General features: G+C 46.3%; 2 protein-coding genes across 9 annotated transcripts in view; both read right to left on the minus strand.

The window, feature by feature from the left end:
- Positions 1-19946, minus strand: part of LOC143510468 (C-terminal-binding protein 2) — an 84627-nt gene that overhangs the window by 21713 nt on the left and 42968 nt on the right. For all 8 annotated transcript variants that reach the window (XR_013130003.1, XR_013130005.1, XR_013130004.1 and 5 more), the window contains exon 2: positions 17937-18160. Coding sequence is in view for 5 of the 8 variants with exons in the window: in XM_076999849.1 (XP_076855964.1) it covers positions 17937-17994 (58 nt within the window). In the remaining 3 variants the exon portion in view is untranslated. The remainder of the gene's footprint in view (positions 1-17936; positions 18161-19946) is intronic.
- LOC143509574 (uncharacterized) lies at positions 6240-9364 on the minus strand. Its single transcript, XM_076998437.1, has 2 exons — positions 9304-9364; positions 6240-9167 (listed from the first exon to the last, which is right to left on the minus strand). Exons 1-2 carry the CDS (start codon positions 9362-9364, stop codon positions 7264-7266), a joined length of 1965 nt encoding a protein of 654 aa, XP_076854552.1. The 3' UTR covers positions 6240-7263.

The following is a 19946-nucleotide window of genomic DNA, read 5'->3' on the forward strand; positions in this document are numbered from 1 at the left end:
CATCCTCATGCTACAAAAGCACTTAACATGTTTTAAGAGGTCACAGAAAACCCAAATCCTGATCCTAAAGGTCATTCTTCCACAGCACATACCAAGGGAATCGTTGCTAAGGAAGTGGATGTTGCTAAGAGACATAATGGTCCATTTGTGGTCTGAGCTATAGAAATGTACATTATCAGCATACGGCAACAATGCAGCATTACAGCTAAAAAGGTTCAGACATTCACAGCCACCTGAATTATTTAGAAACTTGTATATATTTTTACTGCTACATGTAGTCTATGCTCTGCAAATGTCAGGAAATAAAGTGATTTCGCAAAACGCCAGTACACATATAGAGGCCAAAATGTCTCACTAAAGCTTGAAAATGGAAAGAAAAAAAAACCTGTCAGCCGTAGAAACAATTCACATTGTGTGTGTGTGTGTGTGTGTGAACGAGACAGAGAGAGAGAGAGAGAGAGAGAGAGAGAGAGAGAGACAGACGAGGTCAAGGCCCTCAGTAACACTAGCCAGTTGGGTTGGTATTAGATATGTAAATTACCAGGCAAAATTCTATCAGGGTGTCTCTCAGCCACACCCTCTGATACTCTGAATATTTATATGCTTCTATGAACCCTGCCAACATCCACCCAGTGCACTCCTGGGTCCTAGCACCCCAGCCATCTCTAACATGATAACTGTTATAACCGGAGAATAACGGCTCCTTTGCAGCTGCAGGCGGCCAGATATACAGTCTCTTAAAAGCAGATCCCCCCCCCCCCCCCCCCCCCATCACATGGCAGAGAGGCTGTGAGAACACAGCGTTAGAGGAGCTACCGTGGGACCCTGATGTAGCGATCCCTAAGGCGGTGCTACAGTCGTCTCCACAGACGGAGACGTGAGACGCAGCTACAGCGTTTCTCCTTGTGTTTGGTTTCTGTGAGCACGTCAGTGTCCGGAGCTGCAGCTGCCCACACCCACCCGCTGCTCCATCTCCGCCTCCTCCTCCACCCCGCTGGTCCTGGCCGGGTCCAGCTCACAGCTGGCCTCCATTACAGTGAACAGGCTGCAGTGTGTGGCTGCTGTCCACGAGGTCTCAGAGTGGAGCACAGCGTAAAGTTACAGCTCTTCTGCGAGGCTTGGTTTTCACCATCATAAATTCACGCATAAACTGACAGGCAGATGTTATTACACACTCACTGACAGAACAACACACACACACACACACACACACACACACACACACACACACACACACAGTCTGTCTGTCTGTCTCTCTCTCTCTCTCTCTCTCTCTCTCTCTCTCTCTCTCTCTCTCTCTCTCTCTCTCTCTCTCTCACACACACACACACACACACACACACACACACACACAAAATACCAGGTGGGTCATTTGATCTGGTCATGAACATTTGGTCTGCCTCCCCACCAGATCACCTGTCAACTATCAATGCTGAGATCCTCTCCAATCAACCAACTATATTCAGGTTGCATAAGCAACTTGAACTACATAAAAATGACAAGCAAACGTGTAGACAGTAAAGAAATCCTTCCAGCAGCTCAACTGCAAAATGGAATATACAGCAAGAAAAAAAAAAGATGCCAGAAGGTCTGTGGTGGACTCTAAAAGATGTACAACAGTCTCGTGCTAACGTGGGTCTAGAACTCACAACGCACGCGCGTAAAACATACAACGAACGCGCGCGTTTTTTTTTTACGGCGAGGATACTCGCGATTCAGAGTTGCGGCGCTAAAAAGGCTAATGGCGACAGCGTTGGCCTCAGCCAAAAATAAATACATAAGAAACCACCCCCAAAAGAACAGAGCAAGGGAGAGGTCGGGCTAGTAGAGGGGAGAGCACTCGAGCAGCGAGATCGCCATTAAACGCACCGAAGCTTGGATTTCATCCAGCAAACAGGGCCAACAATATTGCTTTTTAAAACTCTGCGGCGTTTTCACTTCAAAGGGCAGCCGTGTGGGTGCATCTTTTCATGGCGGGTTTTTGAACATGAGGCGATGGGAGCATGGAGAAATATCTAATAACCACACGACTCCAGCTTAGCTGAATCAACTGCTGCAGAAACGCCCAGAATAGGCCCATCGGGAGGAACATGCACCAGGCAGGGCTTCCAAACACCCTCATACCAGCCGAACATGAAGAAACAGCTCTAACTATCAAAGCGGCCAATAGACAAACCAAAAGACAGATCACAGTAACTTTTCAGAGTAGTGGGGTTGAAACCAAGTTTTTAGTCGTTTGGGTCACTGAACTGATGTACTGGTAAATGGACAATATGAGATTAGACTAGAAGGAGACTAGAAAATGGTTCTTGAAGGTATGAAGCTGTGAAGTCAAGACAAAGAAAAAATAATCCCAGTTAGAGAGGAAGGATATACAAGGTTACACGGTGTGGCTATTCAGTATCCATGAGCATTTATATACATGATATGATGAAATAATACAGGAATGAATTTACTTGCAGACATGCATCCAGTACAAGCGTGTGTGCATGCGACCCCTCCCCCACCCCCCCACCCCACAGAGGCCAAAATCAAATAAAAACAAGATGAGCACCGTTTATGCTTAAGCCTGCCTGCCTCTTGTGCTCAAACACACAGCTGTGTGTTGCTTGTCATCATGCCAATTTCTTTCATGTTTAAGTAGAAGTATCAGACTTATTCAGGGTCAGTAGTGCCTCTTAAAATGCATGTCTGCACATGCACACGGACGCGCGCGCGCACACACACACACACACACTTGCATGCATTTTACTCTCTAGCCGAGTGCCTTGTTTAGTGTTGATAAGAGCAGTCTGGGTTTAGATGACTAGTCTAAGAGAATATTAGCCCACATGTACCGAGTTTTAGGTTTGCTTCAACCAGAACTGCTCTGTTGGCCCCCTACCAGTCAATCATTTTATTTGGTTTGTTAGTCCAGCCAGTCCAGTCCTGTGACTGAACATGAATGGTCAGGCTTTTGTCCAAATTAAATATGCTAAAAACCTATGTTCTGCTAGCTGTAAACAGGTGCAAAGACTGTACTACCCCACACACACATCTACCAAACAAATGCAGTGGAATTCTCATTTACCCAAGAAATACAGAGGACATGGCTGAACACTGCATGAAAGGATACATACATGGTCCTGGGACTCGAGGGTTAGGGGAAATGAGCTAATCTAGTGCAAACCCTTACTGATTCTGATACTGCAAACTGCCAGCAAGAACACACATTACATGGGCCAGAATTATGTTAAATCAGTCAGAGGATTAACCTTCAGAATTAGTGACTACAGATCAGTAACAAACACTTAGTCATATTTCTGTCTACAGTTAAAGAAAGGTCTCAGGTCAGCAGCTCAACCAACTCAGCCAATAAGCTGATTAGCACCATCCACGGATGGGATGCTTTAGCTTCCCATCATGCACTGCAAACCTACAGGTGCGCTCTCTCTCTCTCTGTCCCTCCCTCTCCCCCACCCTCCTCTAAATCCTCTAGAGGGAAAAGCCCAAGAATACAAACACATTCAGATTACCCTGCCCCATCTCGGGTGTCATCACAAATGACACACCTAAGCCACTCATGCACGTGCATTCGCATGCACTCACGCGCACTCACGCGCACTCACGTGCACTCTCTACCTGCGTTTCACGTGATACACACCTGCTGAGCTTTCGGCTGGAGGGACTGACAGTTCCATAACCCGTCGCATAAAGTGTGTGGCTGCGTGTGCTGTGTAAAGAGCTGAGGCACAGACGCCAGACCTTTTAACCGTTTTGTTAATACGCTGCTTACAGATTTAGCCAACCAAGCTGATCCAGAAACTCCTGATGGACCCTCCCACTCTGTGCTCACTCACCCCACCCTCCACACACAGTCTTAGTTCCTGACTGGTTAAATACTGCTTTATGTAAATTATCTTGAATCTTAGAAATAAAATATTATCAAATGCAAAACAAAAACAATGCAAAAACAAACACACTAGTTCATACTAAAGGTGCGTGTGTGCGCGTGCGCGCGCGTGTGTGTGTGTGTGTGTGTGTGTGTGTGTGTGTGTGTGTGCACGCACGTACATGCATGCGTTCATGTGTTAAACCCACCTCAAAGTGTGCATTGCTCAGTAAACATTTTAGCACAATAGCCTTAATCAGTCAGAGGAGATGGTGTGCACATAAACACATTCTGCACTGGCCATTTCAAGCCCCCGTTTCCCCATCGTTTCCTGTCCTTGGGAATCGAAAATGGCCCCCTCCCTTGCTCTCATTTATTTGCTGTTTAAAAACAAACATTTTTTCACACACACAATCCAAATTTCTAGCAGCTTCCACAGGTCTGAGCGTGAGCAAAAGATTTGCCATCTTTAAATGGACAGATTATCTCCATGTGATTACAACCAACACCCCCAATACCACCCCCCCACCCCGTTGCCTAGCAACAGACAATTAAGGAGCACGCGTGGAGAGAGTGCGGCAGTCCGCCATTATCGGATGGAAATTACCAGCGCAACAAATGTCAGCTACATGCAAATGAGTTTGTTGTGCTGAAAGAATGTTTAAATTGAAGAACTGAAAAATGGGTGGGTGGGTGACCTTGTTTGTGTGTGTAGTTTGGTGTGTTAGAGATAGAGAGAGAGAGAGAGAGAGAGAGAGAGAGAGGCAGAGAGAGTGAGAGTGAAGCACAGAGAGAGAGAGAGAGGCAGAGAAAGAGGGAGAGTGTGAGAGAGAGAGGCAGAGAGAGAGAGAGAGAAAGGCAGAGAGAGAGAGAGAGAAAGGCAGAGAGACAGACAGAGAGAGCGAGATAGAGAGAGGCAGAGAGAGAGAGAGAGAGAGCTCATTCAGGGGTAGCAAACAGGAGTAAAAGCAGGAGTGGGGTAGGATCGCACCTCAGGGCACAAACTATCAAAAAAGAGAGATCAGACAGAATGTACTCAAAGATAGTCTAAACTAAACATACAAGGACTGCTCGTGTTACTTCCTTCTAGACGCATTCATATTAACAGAAACCTGCTCATAACCCGGCACTCAGAAACTAATCAGCACGCCCTGCAGGAACAGACAGCAGCGTTACTGCCACGGCAACGCCACAACACTCAGCACTTATCAATTATTAAAGCATTCTCTTTAACAAAGAAGCCTGGCCTTCGCCATGACTACTACACCTTTCAGAATGCATGCAGAAGTTGAACCTTTGATGTATGTGGGATTAACGCTAAAACACCTCCTCCCAGCCTCTGCCAAGATCCCTCTGAAGGAATTCCGATTTACACCCTGTAGAAGTGGTGGAACCTGGGGGAAGGGATCATCACTGCGTGCCCAACCTCAAAGTGTCCTAATCCACATCAGTGTCTACGGATCGCATGCAGAAATACGGAAATGGTAAGTGATGCCTCAAATGAACTGGATCAGGGGTTTACATTCATGTCTGGTGATTGTTTTAGTGATGGATGCCACCACAGGAGACCCATGATCTCACGCCTTTCCTGCTGTTCTTCTGCAGAGGCAGTGCGGAGGCCGCACCCTTCACATCTTCAGCACTGGGGTGACCACGTGCCAGGCCCCAGAAAATGCCCTTCTGCATCGTATTAGCCTTAATGGGATTTCAGGGGTTTAAGACCCTGATTACAGCAGCAGTGGAGGGGAGCAGAGTGGGGTGGTTCTCCGCTCGACCCTACAAACACATTTACTAGTCTAGTGCTGCACACCACAAGCCACTAACGCACAAACGTTTGGGTTCCATCCATATGGTCCTCTGAAGTCAATAGAATAGAAAATAAATAGAAAGTCACTAAAAAGCAAAACACATAAGAAATCAGTTACTGATGCTGGCAAAGAGCACCATGTAAACAAAGAACAAAGAAAGCAGCACTCCGTGGCTCGAAGAAAAGCAATAAGCTAAAACAGGTTTTGTTCTTGTGTTTCTGAAGCATCATAAAATATCTTATAATCATGCTTCATCATTGCTATATCATTGATATTTATAACGTGGTTTATTATATGCGGTTTATTAACATTCTGAAATTCTGCCACCATTAACAAAACATCAAATCATCTAAGATTTAACAGCTGGGCTTGCCAGCACTTTGAAGGGGGGCTTAATATCTTCAGAACAGACCAGGACTGAACTATGAACGGGAGTCTGTCTGTTCTTATATTCTTATTCAAATGCAAATGAAATACAGAGCAACCCCCTTCACTAAACACACATAGATGAAACCTCACTTATATTCATTTAATCTTTAAAGGGGGCCGTGTGGGTGAATAGAAAAACTGGAGGTTTTATATTTAGTGTACTTACATATTTACACTTTACATTTTGTTACTTTGTATGAGATTATCCATTGTCATATTAAGCAAAGGCTGTGTTAGGTATTTATTTTGTAAAATACAAGTGTTCCAAGATTTAGGTGTGAAGAGCTGACAAGGTCACAGAATCAGCCAATAGGTGTTTAGGGACAGGGCAGGAAGCCAAGAAGCAACTTGATTTAAGATCCATGGTAGTATAGCCAGCAAAGCACTCTGGATCCCTGCAGTCTTGTGTTCAGCTAAAGGCTCTGCACCACACTGTAAACCTCAATGAAGTGATGTGAAGGAACTGGGTGTAAGGGAAAAGGACTAATTGGAATTTAGGTTAGAACTAAACTAGCATGTGAAAACGTAGTTTAACGGGGAAACAAGCGGCGATTGGTCTCTGTCTAGCCTGCCAAGCACTTTATATCCCTGCTGTCTCATTTTCGGTAAGTCTGCCCGGATCCCAACACGCTTGTCTGGCGGGGTTTCTTCAGGATTCTACACGTTTGTTCCAGAACCTTCCAATTTTTCCCCTAATAAAACAATAAGGCGAGTCTGTTCATGCAAGTCAGGAAGTTTGCTGGAATGGCAAAACCAGAATCCCAAGACCCAAAATGGCACAAAATCACCACACAGAGTGTATTAATAGTCTCAAAGTGGATTAAAAAAAGCTGTTAGCCAAAGATGCTTTTGTGTGTCCAACATCAATGTTTGCCATTAGCACAACTTTGGAGGTCACTTTTAAAAAAAAGTGCTAAGTACAGACATGAAAATATTTGCAAAGCCCCCACCATTTTGAAATTAAAGAGTTACTCATTTCATGTGTCTTTAATGTAAATATGTAGTGTAGGTAAGAGCATCATGAACACTTTCCTCTCACTTTTAATCTTATTTTTTTGTATTCCATAAAGAGAAAAACTATACCTTCAAACTTAATAATACAGCTGAAGATGACAACACTCAAAAGTCCAAAAAGAAGCAAGCCAGAAGCTATAGCTAAAGAAGAAGACAGATAACCAATAGGGGGAATGGAGGAGGGATGGATTTACTTGTATCTGTTGAATGCATGGTGGAGAAGATCACAGGAGGTCCGGTGCGGCGCGCCACCCTGCTGTTCAGGTTAAAGGAGCGAGCAGGGATGGTGGTAGACACGGGCATGGCCCCCACCTCCACAGGAACAACTCCTTTCTGCAAGAGCTGGGGGCTCTGGTGGTGAGGACTCTGGACCGGCCCATAGGTAGACAGATGTGGTAAGCTAGATGTTCTCTTGAGGAGCTCCATGGGCGAGTAGGCATTGGGGAAGGTTCTAGATAGCGCACCGTAGACACTCGGACTGGTCGTCTGCTGCTGCTGGTGGGGAAGAGCCGACATGGCCAGACCAGTATGAGCGTTGTAGACGTGCAGAGGTCGCGCCTGGCTCAAGGCGGCATCGCACGGACCGGGACTGAGCGAGAGGCCGCCGAGAGGCCGCGCTGGCGGGTAGCTCGCGGTTTCCAACAGATGCTGGGAGGGGGCGCTGTTTGGGCGTCGGCCGAGGAACTCGCCCATCCTCGGAGGCAAGGCGTGCAGGGCACTCGGGGGCTGTGGCATGAGGTGAGCGTCCAGAGGCAGCGCCTGGGGCTGTGCGTAGAGGTCGGAACGATGGCTGAAGCTGTTGGACCGGGCACGCATGGCTGTAGCACTGGTGGTGCCGGTCTTGCAGTTGAGCACCACTCTGGAAAGCACTCGCGCCTGGCCCAGGTTGGGTGCCACGGAGCGGACGTCGTTGTCCTCCATCATGGAAAGCATGGCGATGGAGTCGAAGCCCTGCTGGAGCAGGAGCGTTATAGTGTTCTCGGATAAGCCCTCGGACCGCAAAAAAGTCAGGAAAGCGGGATCTATAGTCCTCTTTGGTTCCATGGCAACAGCCGTCGTAGGGTGGTGGATTCCAGCGGTGAGTGGCGCTGGTGTGGTGCTCACCATAGCTGCACTTGCATCATAGGCAGGGTCATAGGTCAACCTCTGAGTGGGTATGGTACTGTAGGCGGACATACCTCGAGGTAAACTTCCGTCCAAAACAGAAGCTGCGTGGTCCATCACTATGCTGGTGGGGGGGCCGTGGAGGGGGTCCAGAGGTAGGCCGTTGACTTCGCTGTAAACAGAATGGGCTGCCAGGGGCGTCTGATTGGCCGCGAACCTCGTCCCAGCAGGCTCGATCGCGTAACAAGGAGAGGGAGCCCTGCTGCGAACGCGCTGATCCTCCGGGATGGCTAACGAATCCCGATACAAAGAGCTGATCTCGTGAGCCATGGGAGGAGGGGGTGGAGGAGGGGGAGGCGGAGGAAGAGGTGGAGGAGGTGGAGCTGGTGCGGGAGCAGCTGTCCTACCTTGCGTATAATCCCAAGGAGATCTGACCCCTCCTGCAGTGAGCCCATAATGCGAGGGTGACCTGTTAAGTAGCTGCATGCCACCTCTATAAAAACCCTGCAGGTCTTCTGCCGGCTGTGCAGACAAGGCTGTGTCAAATGGTAAGTAATCGGGTGGACGAACAGTGCCCCTCACTGTCATGTTGTCCTCAAGTCGGTGGTCGCTCGATTGTTGCTCCGGTAGCAGGCTCACCCGCAGAAAAAGATCATCATAAATTTCAGAGTCGCATGAGGGATCATGGGGATTATCCAGGCAGGCGAGAGCGTCTTGTTCCTCCTGTCCAGAACTGAGGAGGTAGCTGGGAGGCAGACTGGGGTTGAACCAGAGCTCGCCGTCACTCCCAAACGAAACAGAATTCCTTCGGCTCGTAATGGTGACGGCAAGGTGTGGACCAGCAGCTCTGCGGCTCTGTCCTCCCACACCTTCAGTCCATCCTAAAGTGATCCTTCCAAGAGGAAGGGCTCGACTGGACTCAGCAACCTCAGGACAGAAAACTTGAATTAACCAAAAAAAAAAAAGAGGGCGTGGATTATAGAAAATAAAGAGCAACAGTTTCTGTTTCACCTCTCACGTTTCACTTAAAAGATGCAGGTGAAGAAAGGAAAAAAAAAAAAAAACAAAACAAAAGACTGAAGCGTAAGGGATCGTTTAACCCGATCTCCAGGAGTATCCCCTCGGCCAGTGATATCATGTGGCCGTATATTGGCTGGCGGTCCCTAAATAATTCAGCTACTGAAACTTAAGCATGCAAAGGGAGGGACAGCAAGAGTGCACAAGAAACGCCACATGCACACACCTGATGCATGCACCTACATTTAACAAATCTCTTCCTTTTACAAGCTTCATAAGGACGAAGGCAGTTGTGTGTAAATTGTTAAGAAACAAACATTAAAAGACAATGAAGGAAGCACTAAATCACTGGAGTTTATTCTCTCTTTTGGCAGGACCATATTACCAGCCCCACCATGGTCATGAAGGATCACTTAGTAGATTGCCCCCCGTCCCATGACATCATTGAAGTAGAGCAGACACGTCAGCCCCTCTTACTCCATGACACTCACTCTGCCTCCCTCAAACTACAAACCGTTAGAAGGGAACACACTTCAGGCTGCCCAAGTGACACAGGGCCGGACATTCACACGGGGCAGATTCTCATGAGACATGAAGTCAGGGAACAGGAATAAAACCACAGTCAGGGAAGGGCGTACTGGGATTTAACCAACACACAGACATGTGGTATCAAAGCCAAAAAAAACCCCAAAACTTTGTGTCATTGAGCAAATTACTTAATAACTGCATTGCAGTCAGTACATGTACAATGTTTGAGACATTATTCTTATTATTACTATTGTCATTGTCATTATTACTGTTGTGGAAAACAAGCAATTACTTTCAAACATTTGGAAAGTAGTGCACTTTGTGAAGAATGTATGCATATACATATATTAAACATTCAAATATGCTATTAAGAATTAAATACGGATCATATTCTACACAGCATCCTAATCAATCCTCTATATTTAGTGATATAAATGATATGAGCAACAGCACCCTTACACTCCAATGCTTCTAAACCATCAGGCGTCGTTTGTTGCAAATGCGTTCTTGCGTTTCTCTCTTTGGAGTTTATAAGATGGTACTGGATAGGACAAGGAGAACCTGCTCTGTTTGCTGTGCATGCTTTAAACTGATGGTAAAGACGCGTCAGTGAGTGGGTCTGTAAAAAGACCCAGCATGACTCTGCAGCTTCTGCCCCGTGCTTGACTGAGCACCGCTCCCTACGGTCCAACCCTCGGCTCTCATCTCGGGTTCCATTAACGGATCCAGGTGGTCGGTACCAGGAGGGGGGGGGGGGGGGGGGGGGGGGGGTATGAGCCACGACACATTAACCAGGTCGCAATCGGACCGGGCTGTACCAGAATCAAGACCCCCTCTACACGTCAGGCACAAGCTCAAGAAGACTAGGAAAGGACAAAAGGTGAGAAAGAGAACGAGACAAAGGAAAATGAATTTTATACCATTGTGAAAAAGACCAACTGTGATGAAAACCGGTGAGTCTCAAAGAAACGCGGGCGCCGTGTTCATTTCCAGAGCACCGCGGCGTTCCTCACCATCCACACCATTTTGTTGTGCTGCTGTCTGGCCTTTTGCTTTTGTTGCAGCACTCTGTTTGGAAGCCGTAAACTGCACCATTAATTATGGAACTGCACATCTCCCGGGCTTCCACACAATAACCATTTTTAATAAGCTTTTACAGACCATCACTCAAACTCACACACAGCCAAAATATTAATAACATATTTCAGGGTTGTGTCTGCTGGATACACTGACGTGGAGAGAAACAAAGACCACACACGCAGGAAAGGGAATATCCTGCTCTTCTGGACACACGCTCACCAGCCTGGGCTGGTGGTTCCCACTGTCCACACCTCCCTATCAGCGCTGGCCGCAAGAGAGACAGCAGCCAACGAGGAGAAGAGAAGACCCAAAAGCAGCTGGGCTCCAGTGGGAGAGGAACCCTAGCGAGAACCCCTCCTGCTTGAAGAGTGGACGCCCCCCCAGCTCTCCAGCTTGAACTGGGCTTGGAAAGGCTGGGCCTCACACCAAGAGAAAAACAACAGTGACAATCCTGTTGCCTGCCCATGAACTAGGCCACCTTTCTGGGGCACAGGAGGCTCCTGGCAGTGTTCAACAGAATGGGTGGCCGAGGGGGTGGGTTGGGGGATGCTTGGGGAGTGGGGAAAGGGGCTGTGATTTAGGCACCCTTCACTGAACAACTGCTGGCCAATTAAACTTTCATAGGACTAGTAAATTAAGTCCACGACAAGGAAGTTTGAAACCACCGTCAATTACAGTGATTGTACAGTATATTAAAAAAGTTTTAACAAGCCTCAGGGCTTTTTTAACAAGCTAACGAGAACCCTGGGAGAGAGACACATGATCTCAATGAGCTGGTCAGGTCCTGTATGAGCCCAAGGCTCTCTGCTGTCCACAAGACGTCTGTACTCAAGTAGGGGCTTAATATGCTAATCATTTTTTAAATCACTGACGACATAATGAACAATTTCAACAATAAAAATATATCTGTGATTAAAATTCATTAACCCACAATGTGCAGTTTTTAAGTTAAAATCATGAGCTCAGATGCCCCACGTCATATATGCAATGAAAAAAGAGCTTTACAATCAGTTTTATTTAATATTTAATAATTTAGAAAAAAAACTATCATTGGAAAATAGTCAGAACGGATAAAACGATTAATACTTCTTACACTGAAGAAAAAAAAACACATTTTCAAAAAGGCATTTTTCTCTGAATTCATGCGATAGGAATTTCCATCCCCAAGCGTCTGCTCTAAGTGTGACACACAGTTCTGGATGAGGAGCATGAGTCTGATCTCATGGTTGGATCAGACTTGTAGAGCTCAGTTGGCTCTATGGTGTTCGCTCTCTCTCTCTCTCTCTCTCTCTCTCTCTGTCTCTCCCTCTCTCCCCCTATCTCTCTCCGTCTCTCCCTTCCTCCCTCCCTCTCCCTCCCCCCTCCCTCCCCCCCCTCCCTCCCTCCCTCTCCCCCTCCCTCCCTCCCTCTCCCCCCCCCCCCCTCCCTCCCTCCCTCCCTCTCCCCCCCCCTCCCTCCCTCCCTCCCTCTCCCCCCCCCTCCCTCCCTCCCTCTCCCTCTCTCTCCCTGTTCCCAGGCCAGTGGCCCACGCTGAACCACAGATGGGACGACAGAAGGGTGAGGCAGAGGCGGCACAGTTTCTGGAGAGAGCGAGGATGAGGACGAGGAGGATGAGACAGAGGAAGAAGAGGGGGCGGAGCTGGAGAGCAGATAGCTTCCTGTGAGAAGAAGTGGAGAAAAAGAGTGGCCTCCCAAAAAAGAACAAATAGCCCTCTTACACACTGCTTTAAGGCCTTATTCTTCTCCTTTAAATTCATGGTGATGAAAAAAGATTCTAGAACCCACTCACAACTATGCCCACAGCCCACACACAACTATGCCCACAGCCCACTCACAACTATGCCCACAGCCCACACACAACTATGCCCACAGCCCACACACAACTATGCCCACAGCCCACACACAACTATGCCCACAGCCCACTCACAACTATGCCCACAGCCCACACACAACTATGCCCACAGCCCACACACAACTATGCCCACAGCCCACACACAACTATGCCCACAGCCCACACACAACTATGCCCACAGCCCACACACAACTATGCCCACAGCCCACTCACAACTATGCCCACAGCCCACACACAACTATGCCCACAGCCCACACACAACTATGCCCACAGCCCACACACAACTATGCCCACAGCCCACACACAACTATGCCCACAGCCCACTCACAACTATGCCCACAGCCCACTCACAACTATGCCCACAGCCCACACACAACTATGCCCACAGCCCACACACAACTATGCCTACACACAACCATGCCCACATACTTGTATTGCATGTTCAATTAAAATCGTAAATTATTTTCTAAGGTTATTCACATAAGCTACCAACTACATAACTATTAATTCATGGTTCCTGTACTTCCTCTTAGCTCTAGGTTTTCTGCAGGCATCAGTAGTACATTCATACTGAGCACCAGGCAAGATAACTGCTAGACAAATGACTTCAAAATCTCAGAACTCCAAGTAGCAATGTGATTTTTAATACCTTACTTATAGCCATCAGTTGAATCTGTGTGAAATGAAGGTCACTATATCAGGACCCTTAGGCAAGGAGTTATGGTTGGAACGCTGCAATCACTCAATCTCCCTCCACACACACACACACACACACACACACACACACTCACACACTCACACACTCACACACTCACACACCTCACACACCTCACACACCTCACACACCTCACACACCTCACACACCTCACACACCTCACACACCTCACACACACAAAGCCAACTGGAGCCATCTGAAACACCTGCAGTCCTTTTACACAGACTTTAACTAGTCAAGACCTTGCAGCTTCTATGATCAGCTTAAATAACAAATTGCTAGCTAGCTAGATATATAGACACAGAGTGTCCTCAAACTCCATAATACAGTGAAGCTAGATTATGCTAAATTAATTTGAGCCAGGGTAATGATTTAATCATCGCTGTCATATAGCCAAAGGGTTTCCATAGTCACAGTAAAACAGAACGATTGAATTCCACTCATCTTGATGTCTTAATTCCAACTTGGCTTCAGGATGTGGCGTGTTTCACACAAGCATCTCCAAACCATCCTTCACATTCAAAAAACATAAACTAAGTTTTAAACACAAATATATAAATCTTTGCAGAAAGGTTAATTTTCGCTTTCAATCATAGTTAAAGAAAGCAAGCACTCTGAAGTGGCGGCTGGCCAATAAAATGAAACAGGGCATGGCTGTCCCTGGTAGAAATGAATTAAATTCTTAAATTAAATTGTTTGCTATACACTCACCGGCCACTTTATCAGGTACACCTTGCTAGTTCCGGGCTAGATGCCTTTTTGCTTTCAGAACTGCCTTAATCCTTCGTGGCACAGATTCAACAAGGTACTGGAAACATTCCTCAGAGCATCTGGTCCATATTGACATGATAGCATCACACAGTTGCTGCAGATTTGTCAGCTGCACATCCATGATGTGAATCTCCCGTTCCACCACATCCCAAAGGTGATCTATTGGATTGAGATCTGGTGACTGTGGAGGCCATTCAAATACAGTATACTCATTGTTGTGTTCAAGAAACCAGTCTGAGATGATTTGCACTTTATGACATGGCGCGTTATCCTGCTGAAAGTAGCCATCAGACGATGGGTACACTGTGGTCATAAAGAGATGGACATGGTCAGCAACAATACTCAGGTGGGCTGTGGCGTTGACACGCTACTCATTTGGTACTAATGGACCCAAAGTGTGTAAGGAAAATATCCCCCACACCATTGCAACCAACAGCTTGATCCGATGATACAAGGAAGAATGGATCCATGCTTTCATGTTGTAGACGCCAAATTCTGAAATCGTGCCTCATCTGACCAGGCAATGTTTTTCCAATCTTCAATTGTCCAATTTTGGTGAGCCTGTGTGAATTGTAGCCTCAGTTTCCTGTTCTTAGCTGACAGGAGTGGCACCCGGTGTGATCTTCTGCTGCTGTAGCCCATCTGCTTCAAGGTTCAATGTGTTGGGCGTTCAGAGATGCTCTTCTGCATGCCTCGGTTGTAACAACTGGTTATTTGAGTTACTGTTGCTGTTCTATCAGCTTGAACCAGTCTGGCAATTCTCCTCTGACCTCTGGCATCAACAAGGCATTTGCGCCCACTGAACTGCCGCTCACTGGATATGTTCTCTTTTTGGATCATTCTCTGTAAACCCTAGAGATGGTTGTGTGTGAAAATTTCAATAGATCAGCAGTTTCTGAAATACTCCTTCCAGCCCGTCTGGCACCAACAACCATGCCACATTCAAAGTCACTTAAATCGCCTCTCTTCCCCATTCTGATGCTCGGTTTGAAGTGCAGTAGATCGTCTTGGCCATGTCTTGCCATGTGATTGGCTGATTCGACATTTGCGTTAATGAACAGTTGGACAGATGTACCTAATATATATATAACAAATATACATTGCTGGGTAGCTTGATAAGACGACTGACTAGCTAACTAATCCAGTCGTGTAATGTGTCTTTTGTGGTAGATTTCCATTTATAATAGCTAGCTAGCTAAGCTAGATAATATAGGTTCACGCTACTGTGCGAAATTTAACTAGTTGTGTAGTGTGTGTAGGAGTTTCATTGTGATCCCTAATCTATAAATGATATAAGGTTACTCCTAAAATGCCACCCATTTTTGTTTGTTAAAAATTTTAGCAATATACATTGTATTACATTGTATTGTGATTTATTACTCTGTTGATCTTTAGTGCCAATTCATTACTGGCTATTTCACAAAGCAGTTGTAGTTTGTGTTAAGTTGCACCTAGTTTCTGAAACTGTCAAACATCCAACCCAAGAATATTTTTCACCAGCCGCCACCGACATCTGTGTCATGCAATAAAAATTTAGAAAGAAAGAAAACTGCTGTTCCAACAGCCCAGAAATGTGCAGAGGCTGAAGACAATACGTCAAAATAAATTTTAAATTTGCGAACGAGTGAAGTAAATCTCTTGCCCGAGCAGAAGCTTCCTTTTGGCGCGCATCTCCACCGTTCTTTCTGCTGTATATATTAGGCATCTGGTCGCGGGGCCCAGTTAAGGCAACTGTAACATGAGACTGGATTAATTACCATTTTCTGGTAATCAGTTCTGTTTAGTAGTCTGTCAGTTCTCACCAAAAATAATTCCAAACTCGGTTTACATCAGCAGGACATCACAAGATAAATGTAAGTATGCATAGCTCAACAGAAAATAGGTTAGGTAATCTATCCTAATTTCTAACTGTGAATAACATGTTATCTGTCCAGTTTGTTTTAAATTATTGAAATGCATAGTTGTATGTAGACAAAATACATTTTAGTCACTAACAATAAAAGAACCACACGGCATGTGTGTAAATGGTATGCCTTTTAGTTCAATTTTTAACAGCAACTACAGTGAAAATACCTGACTACCTGACTTTTCATTATTGCAATACCTTTGCCCCACTAACTGTCAAAAATAAAAACCAAACACACCAGTAGATGCCTAACAACAGAACACATTAGCGTGTGGCTGTTTTATTCTCGATAGTGAGTAGCTTTACTTGTGATTTTCTGCACAAATACACAAGTGGGCAGAAAGCTAGTTTGGTTTAAAGGGCAAAGCAGCTCAATTGTGAGAGAATTTTGTCTATAACCTTTAATGACATAAATAAATAAATAAAATCCATATACAAGTTTACAATGGCCTTTCAGTAGTGACTTTGCCTCTGCCTGTGGTCCATACAATAATTAGCAAACTACATGTTTATTCAAGGTCAGCTTGGAGGTACTGTAAAGAACCACTGGGAGGGCCAAGCCATGGTCTCTTCTGTAGCCAAATCCATTTCAATCTTTTCAGAGCCCTGAACTCAGAGCTGTGAAACATCTGCAGAGGAGTGTGGTACCCAGCACTGTGGAAAATTGAACACAGAACCTGGCCCGGCAGAACCCAGAAAGTGCCAGAACCCTAAAGCCGTAACCCCAGTACTGTAAAGCCCGGCACTGAGGATAATCAGAGCTACATCTGCTCCTCAGCCGTCAGCGCTCCACAGGGCCATCTCCACCATCTCTCACACCGCTTCCCCCAAACGCACCAACACAAGGGAGCCTCACGTTTTACGTGCAAGCAACAGCTTGAGCAGATGATCCCATGTACAGCTTGCCAGAGATTCTTGGATCCAGGAGGAGGACTGACTAGAAATAAACAGCACTGCACTAAAGCAAAGTTGCACTACTTCACAATGACCAGGGGAAACAATTCAGTCTGGATAAAATGAGAAGGAAATGACAAGAAATGCATCATTACTGCCAGTGCTTCTTGTCATGTGTGTGTGTGTGTGTGTGTGTGTGTGTGTGAGAGAGAGACAGAGAGAGAGACAGAGATTCCCTAGCTTATGATGCAGCGGATGGCTGGGTGAAAGTGTGCAGCATGTGATACTCACTTCACACGTAGAGCTCTGTGATACCGTTCATCACTGGGACACAGCAAACTCCCAGGCAGACAACACATTCCACTGGGGTTTCCAACACCTCCAGCACCACAATCACTCCTGTCTCCTCATAATGCAGTTCTCCTACCTGGTTCTATTCTATTCCGCTTCTCTCTCACTCTCTCTCACACACCTCTCTCTCTCTCTCACACACACACACACACACACACACCTCTCTCTCTCTCTCTCTCTCTCTCTCTCTCTCTCTCTCTCTCTCTCTCTCTCTCTCTCTCTCTCTCTCTCTCTCTCTCTCTCTCTCTCTCTCACACACACACACACACACACACACACACACACACTCACATATAAAAGACTCTGCGTTTCTTCATAGCTCCTGTTGCTGGGTTGGATAATGAATAATGGACAGCACTGTATTTTATGGTCCCAATGATCAGGGGTCATGATCAGGTCACTGGAATGTAGTTTACAAGAGGGTTAAAGGTTAAATGTAGGTTACTGAGGACGAGGGTCTGAGTAAAGTTATATTTTGGCTGCTAAATCTGCCAGAAGGGCTTTGAAACCAAGTGGATATTGTCAAGATCTCGGACAGTGGGGTGGGGAGGGACGTGGAGATGAGAAACAGATCAGAGGAGAAAACGTGGTCTTACCCTCGCAGATTCTGTCCAGACGCTGTCTCTTGACTTTGTGTTTGTCGGTCAGAGCCATCTTGGCGTAGAGACCCCTCTGCCTCTCTCTCTCTCCCCCTCTCTCTCACGTTTTGGTTTTCCCCCCTCTCCTCTCCGTTGAATGCTCTCTCGTTCACTCTCCGGTGAGGGTCAGGCTCCTGTTACAGTGCTGCGTGCCCTAATCGAGGCATAACCCCAAAGAACACCTGCAAGAGAACACACACACACACGGCTGCTTACAGACCACACTGACCGCAGTGCACACACACACACCCCCACCCCACCCACCCCCCCCAACGTGCACCAACACACCTGCAGCAGGACGGCTTTCCTGATTACAGCACCCACTTTGACAGCATCCACACACACATCAAAAGCTTCAAACATAGTACAGCTGAACACACCAGAGCTTCAGAGCTTACACAGTACAAAGGGTTGATCACAAAGACTAAGCTGCAAGCCAGCCTGCCCAGACACGGGCGTAGCTGAAGGCCCAGACGCCGACGTGGACACCTGCTCCGCCCAAACACACTGGTGTGTCCATCCACGGCCCCTATCAGCTAGCGCCCTGGCCGGCAGTAGAGAGCTCCTTCCGTGCGAGTCGCCAGACACATTTCATTACAGAGGAAACGGTTTCATAGTTGGAGAGCCCTGGCGTCCCACGCAGTAATGAGCCTACAGCTACACCAAGGTGTGCAGCTCATTTTCTATGGAGTTCATTTGATTTTAGGAGCTACACTGATTCCAGCACTGCTACGCTTTTCTGTCACACTGCCCTTGTGCACAGAAACAGAGCTACTCTATGGCAGCAGTAACTTTTATTACCGTTATATGGGGTAGTGTCTCGGCTACAGATCGTGAACACACCCCACGAATGAAGCGGAGCAGTCATGATCTTAATGGCTGACGTCACAGTTTTCTAAATGCAGCTCATCGCTCTGTTGTTACTGCCTTTACTGTTTATTGCACTGATAACCCTGACAACTTGTTTGTTTTGGCCTGTGGTGTAACTGTGACTCCACAGACTTGGGTTGAAATGATGAGAGACACAATTAAGAGATCGACACAAAGAGAGAGACAGACAGACAGAGAGAGACAGACAGAGAGCTGAAACAGAAAGAGAGATAAGATTGGTGAAATGACCATAAATTGTGTCTGTCAGCAGTGCAGGGTCATGAGTGAATCATGCCCAACACTTATGCAGTCTGGAGCTAACCTAAGGGGCTAAACAAGATGTAGATAAACTAAAATCGGAACTTGAATTTGCATGAAATACCATACATAACAACCTGCATGGTAGTATTTACTGCATGAAATACCATACATAACAACCTGCATGGTAGTATTTACTTCATGAAATACCATACATAACAACCTGCATGGTAGTATTTACTTCATGAAATACCATACATAACAACCTGCATAAAAGTACTTACTTCATGAAATACCATACATAACAACCTGCATGGTAGAATTTACTTCATGACCCCTAGTATATGTTCTGAAAGTCGAGCGCTATGTTTGCTCAGAATCATGTGACCATGGCCCCATGGGTTTCAGTCACCCTTTCTGGCATTAGCAAAAAAAAAACAAAAAAAAACAAACTGTAACGCTTGGGTGTTTTTACAGGGGTGCGATGTTCAGTTTCATTTTTTTTTAAGAAGGAAAAGCCACTTCAAAGTCATGTGATAAGAAACGTGGATACCACTGTCTGATCAGAGTTCCTACCACGCTGACCCAAACCACTTCTGCTCAAAGTTACAATTTCCCGCAGGCAAACCTAATTCCTACCCCAGATAACAGGGCAGTAACCTAATCTTTCCATTACTGAATCTTACCATGTAAAATCAGGTCCAGATTGATATCTCTGCTTGTTTACAAAAACAAACGTGATCTGGTTTGAAGTAAAGAAATAATTCAACAACCACCACCGCCATGGCCTGAGTGGATGTTGAGAGGAACAAACGGCCATGTGACAAAGCAGCTGCGGAG

The sequence above is a fragment of the Brachyhypopomus gauderio genome, chromosome 3, assembly GCF_052324685.1.
Source record: "Brachyhypopomus gauderio isolate BG-103 chromosome 3, BGAUD_0.2, whole genome shotgun sequence".
NCBI classification, from domain to species: domain Eukaryota; kingdom Metazoa; phylum Chordata; class Actinopteri; order Gymnotiformes; family Hypopomidae; genus Brachyhypopomus; species Brachyhypopomus gauderio.

Bases quoted from the DNA above. Each gene is read 5' to 3' on its own strand.
- LOC143509574 (XM_076998437.1), bottom strand. From the start codon at position 9,364: ATGATATCACTGGCCGAGGGGATACTCCTGGAGATCGGGTTAAACGAT. The intron at 9,168-9,303 runs GTCTTTTGTTTT...GGTTAATTCAAG, and splicing joins AAACGATCCCTTACGCTTCA to TTTTCTGTCCTGAGGTTGCT.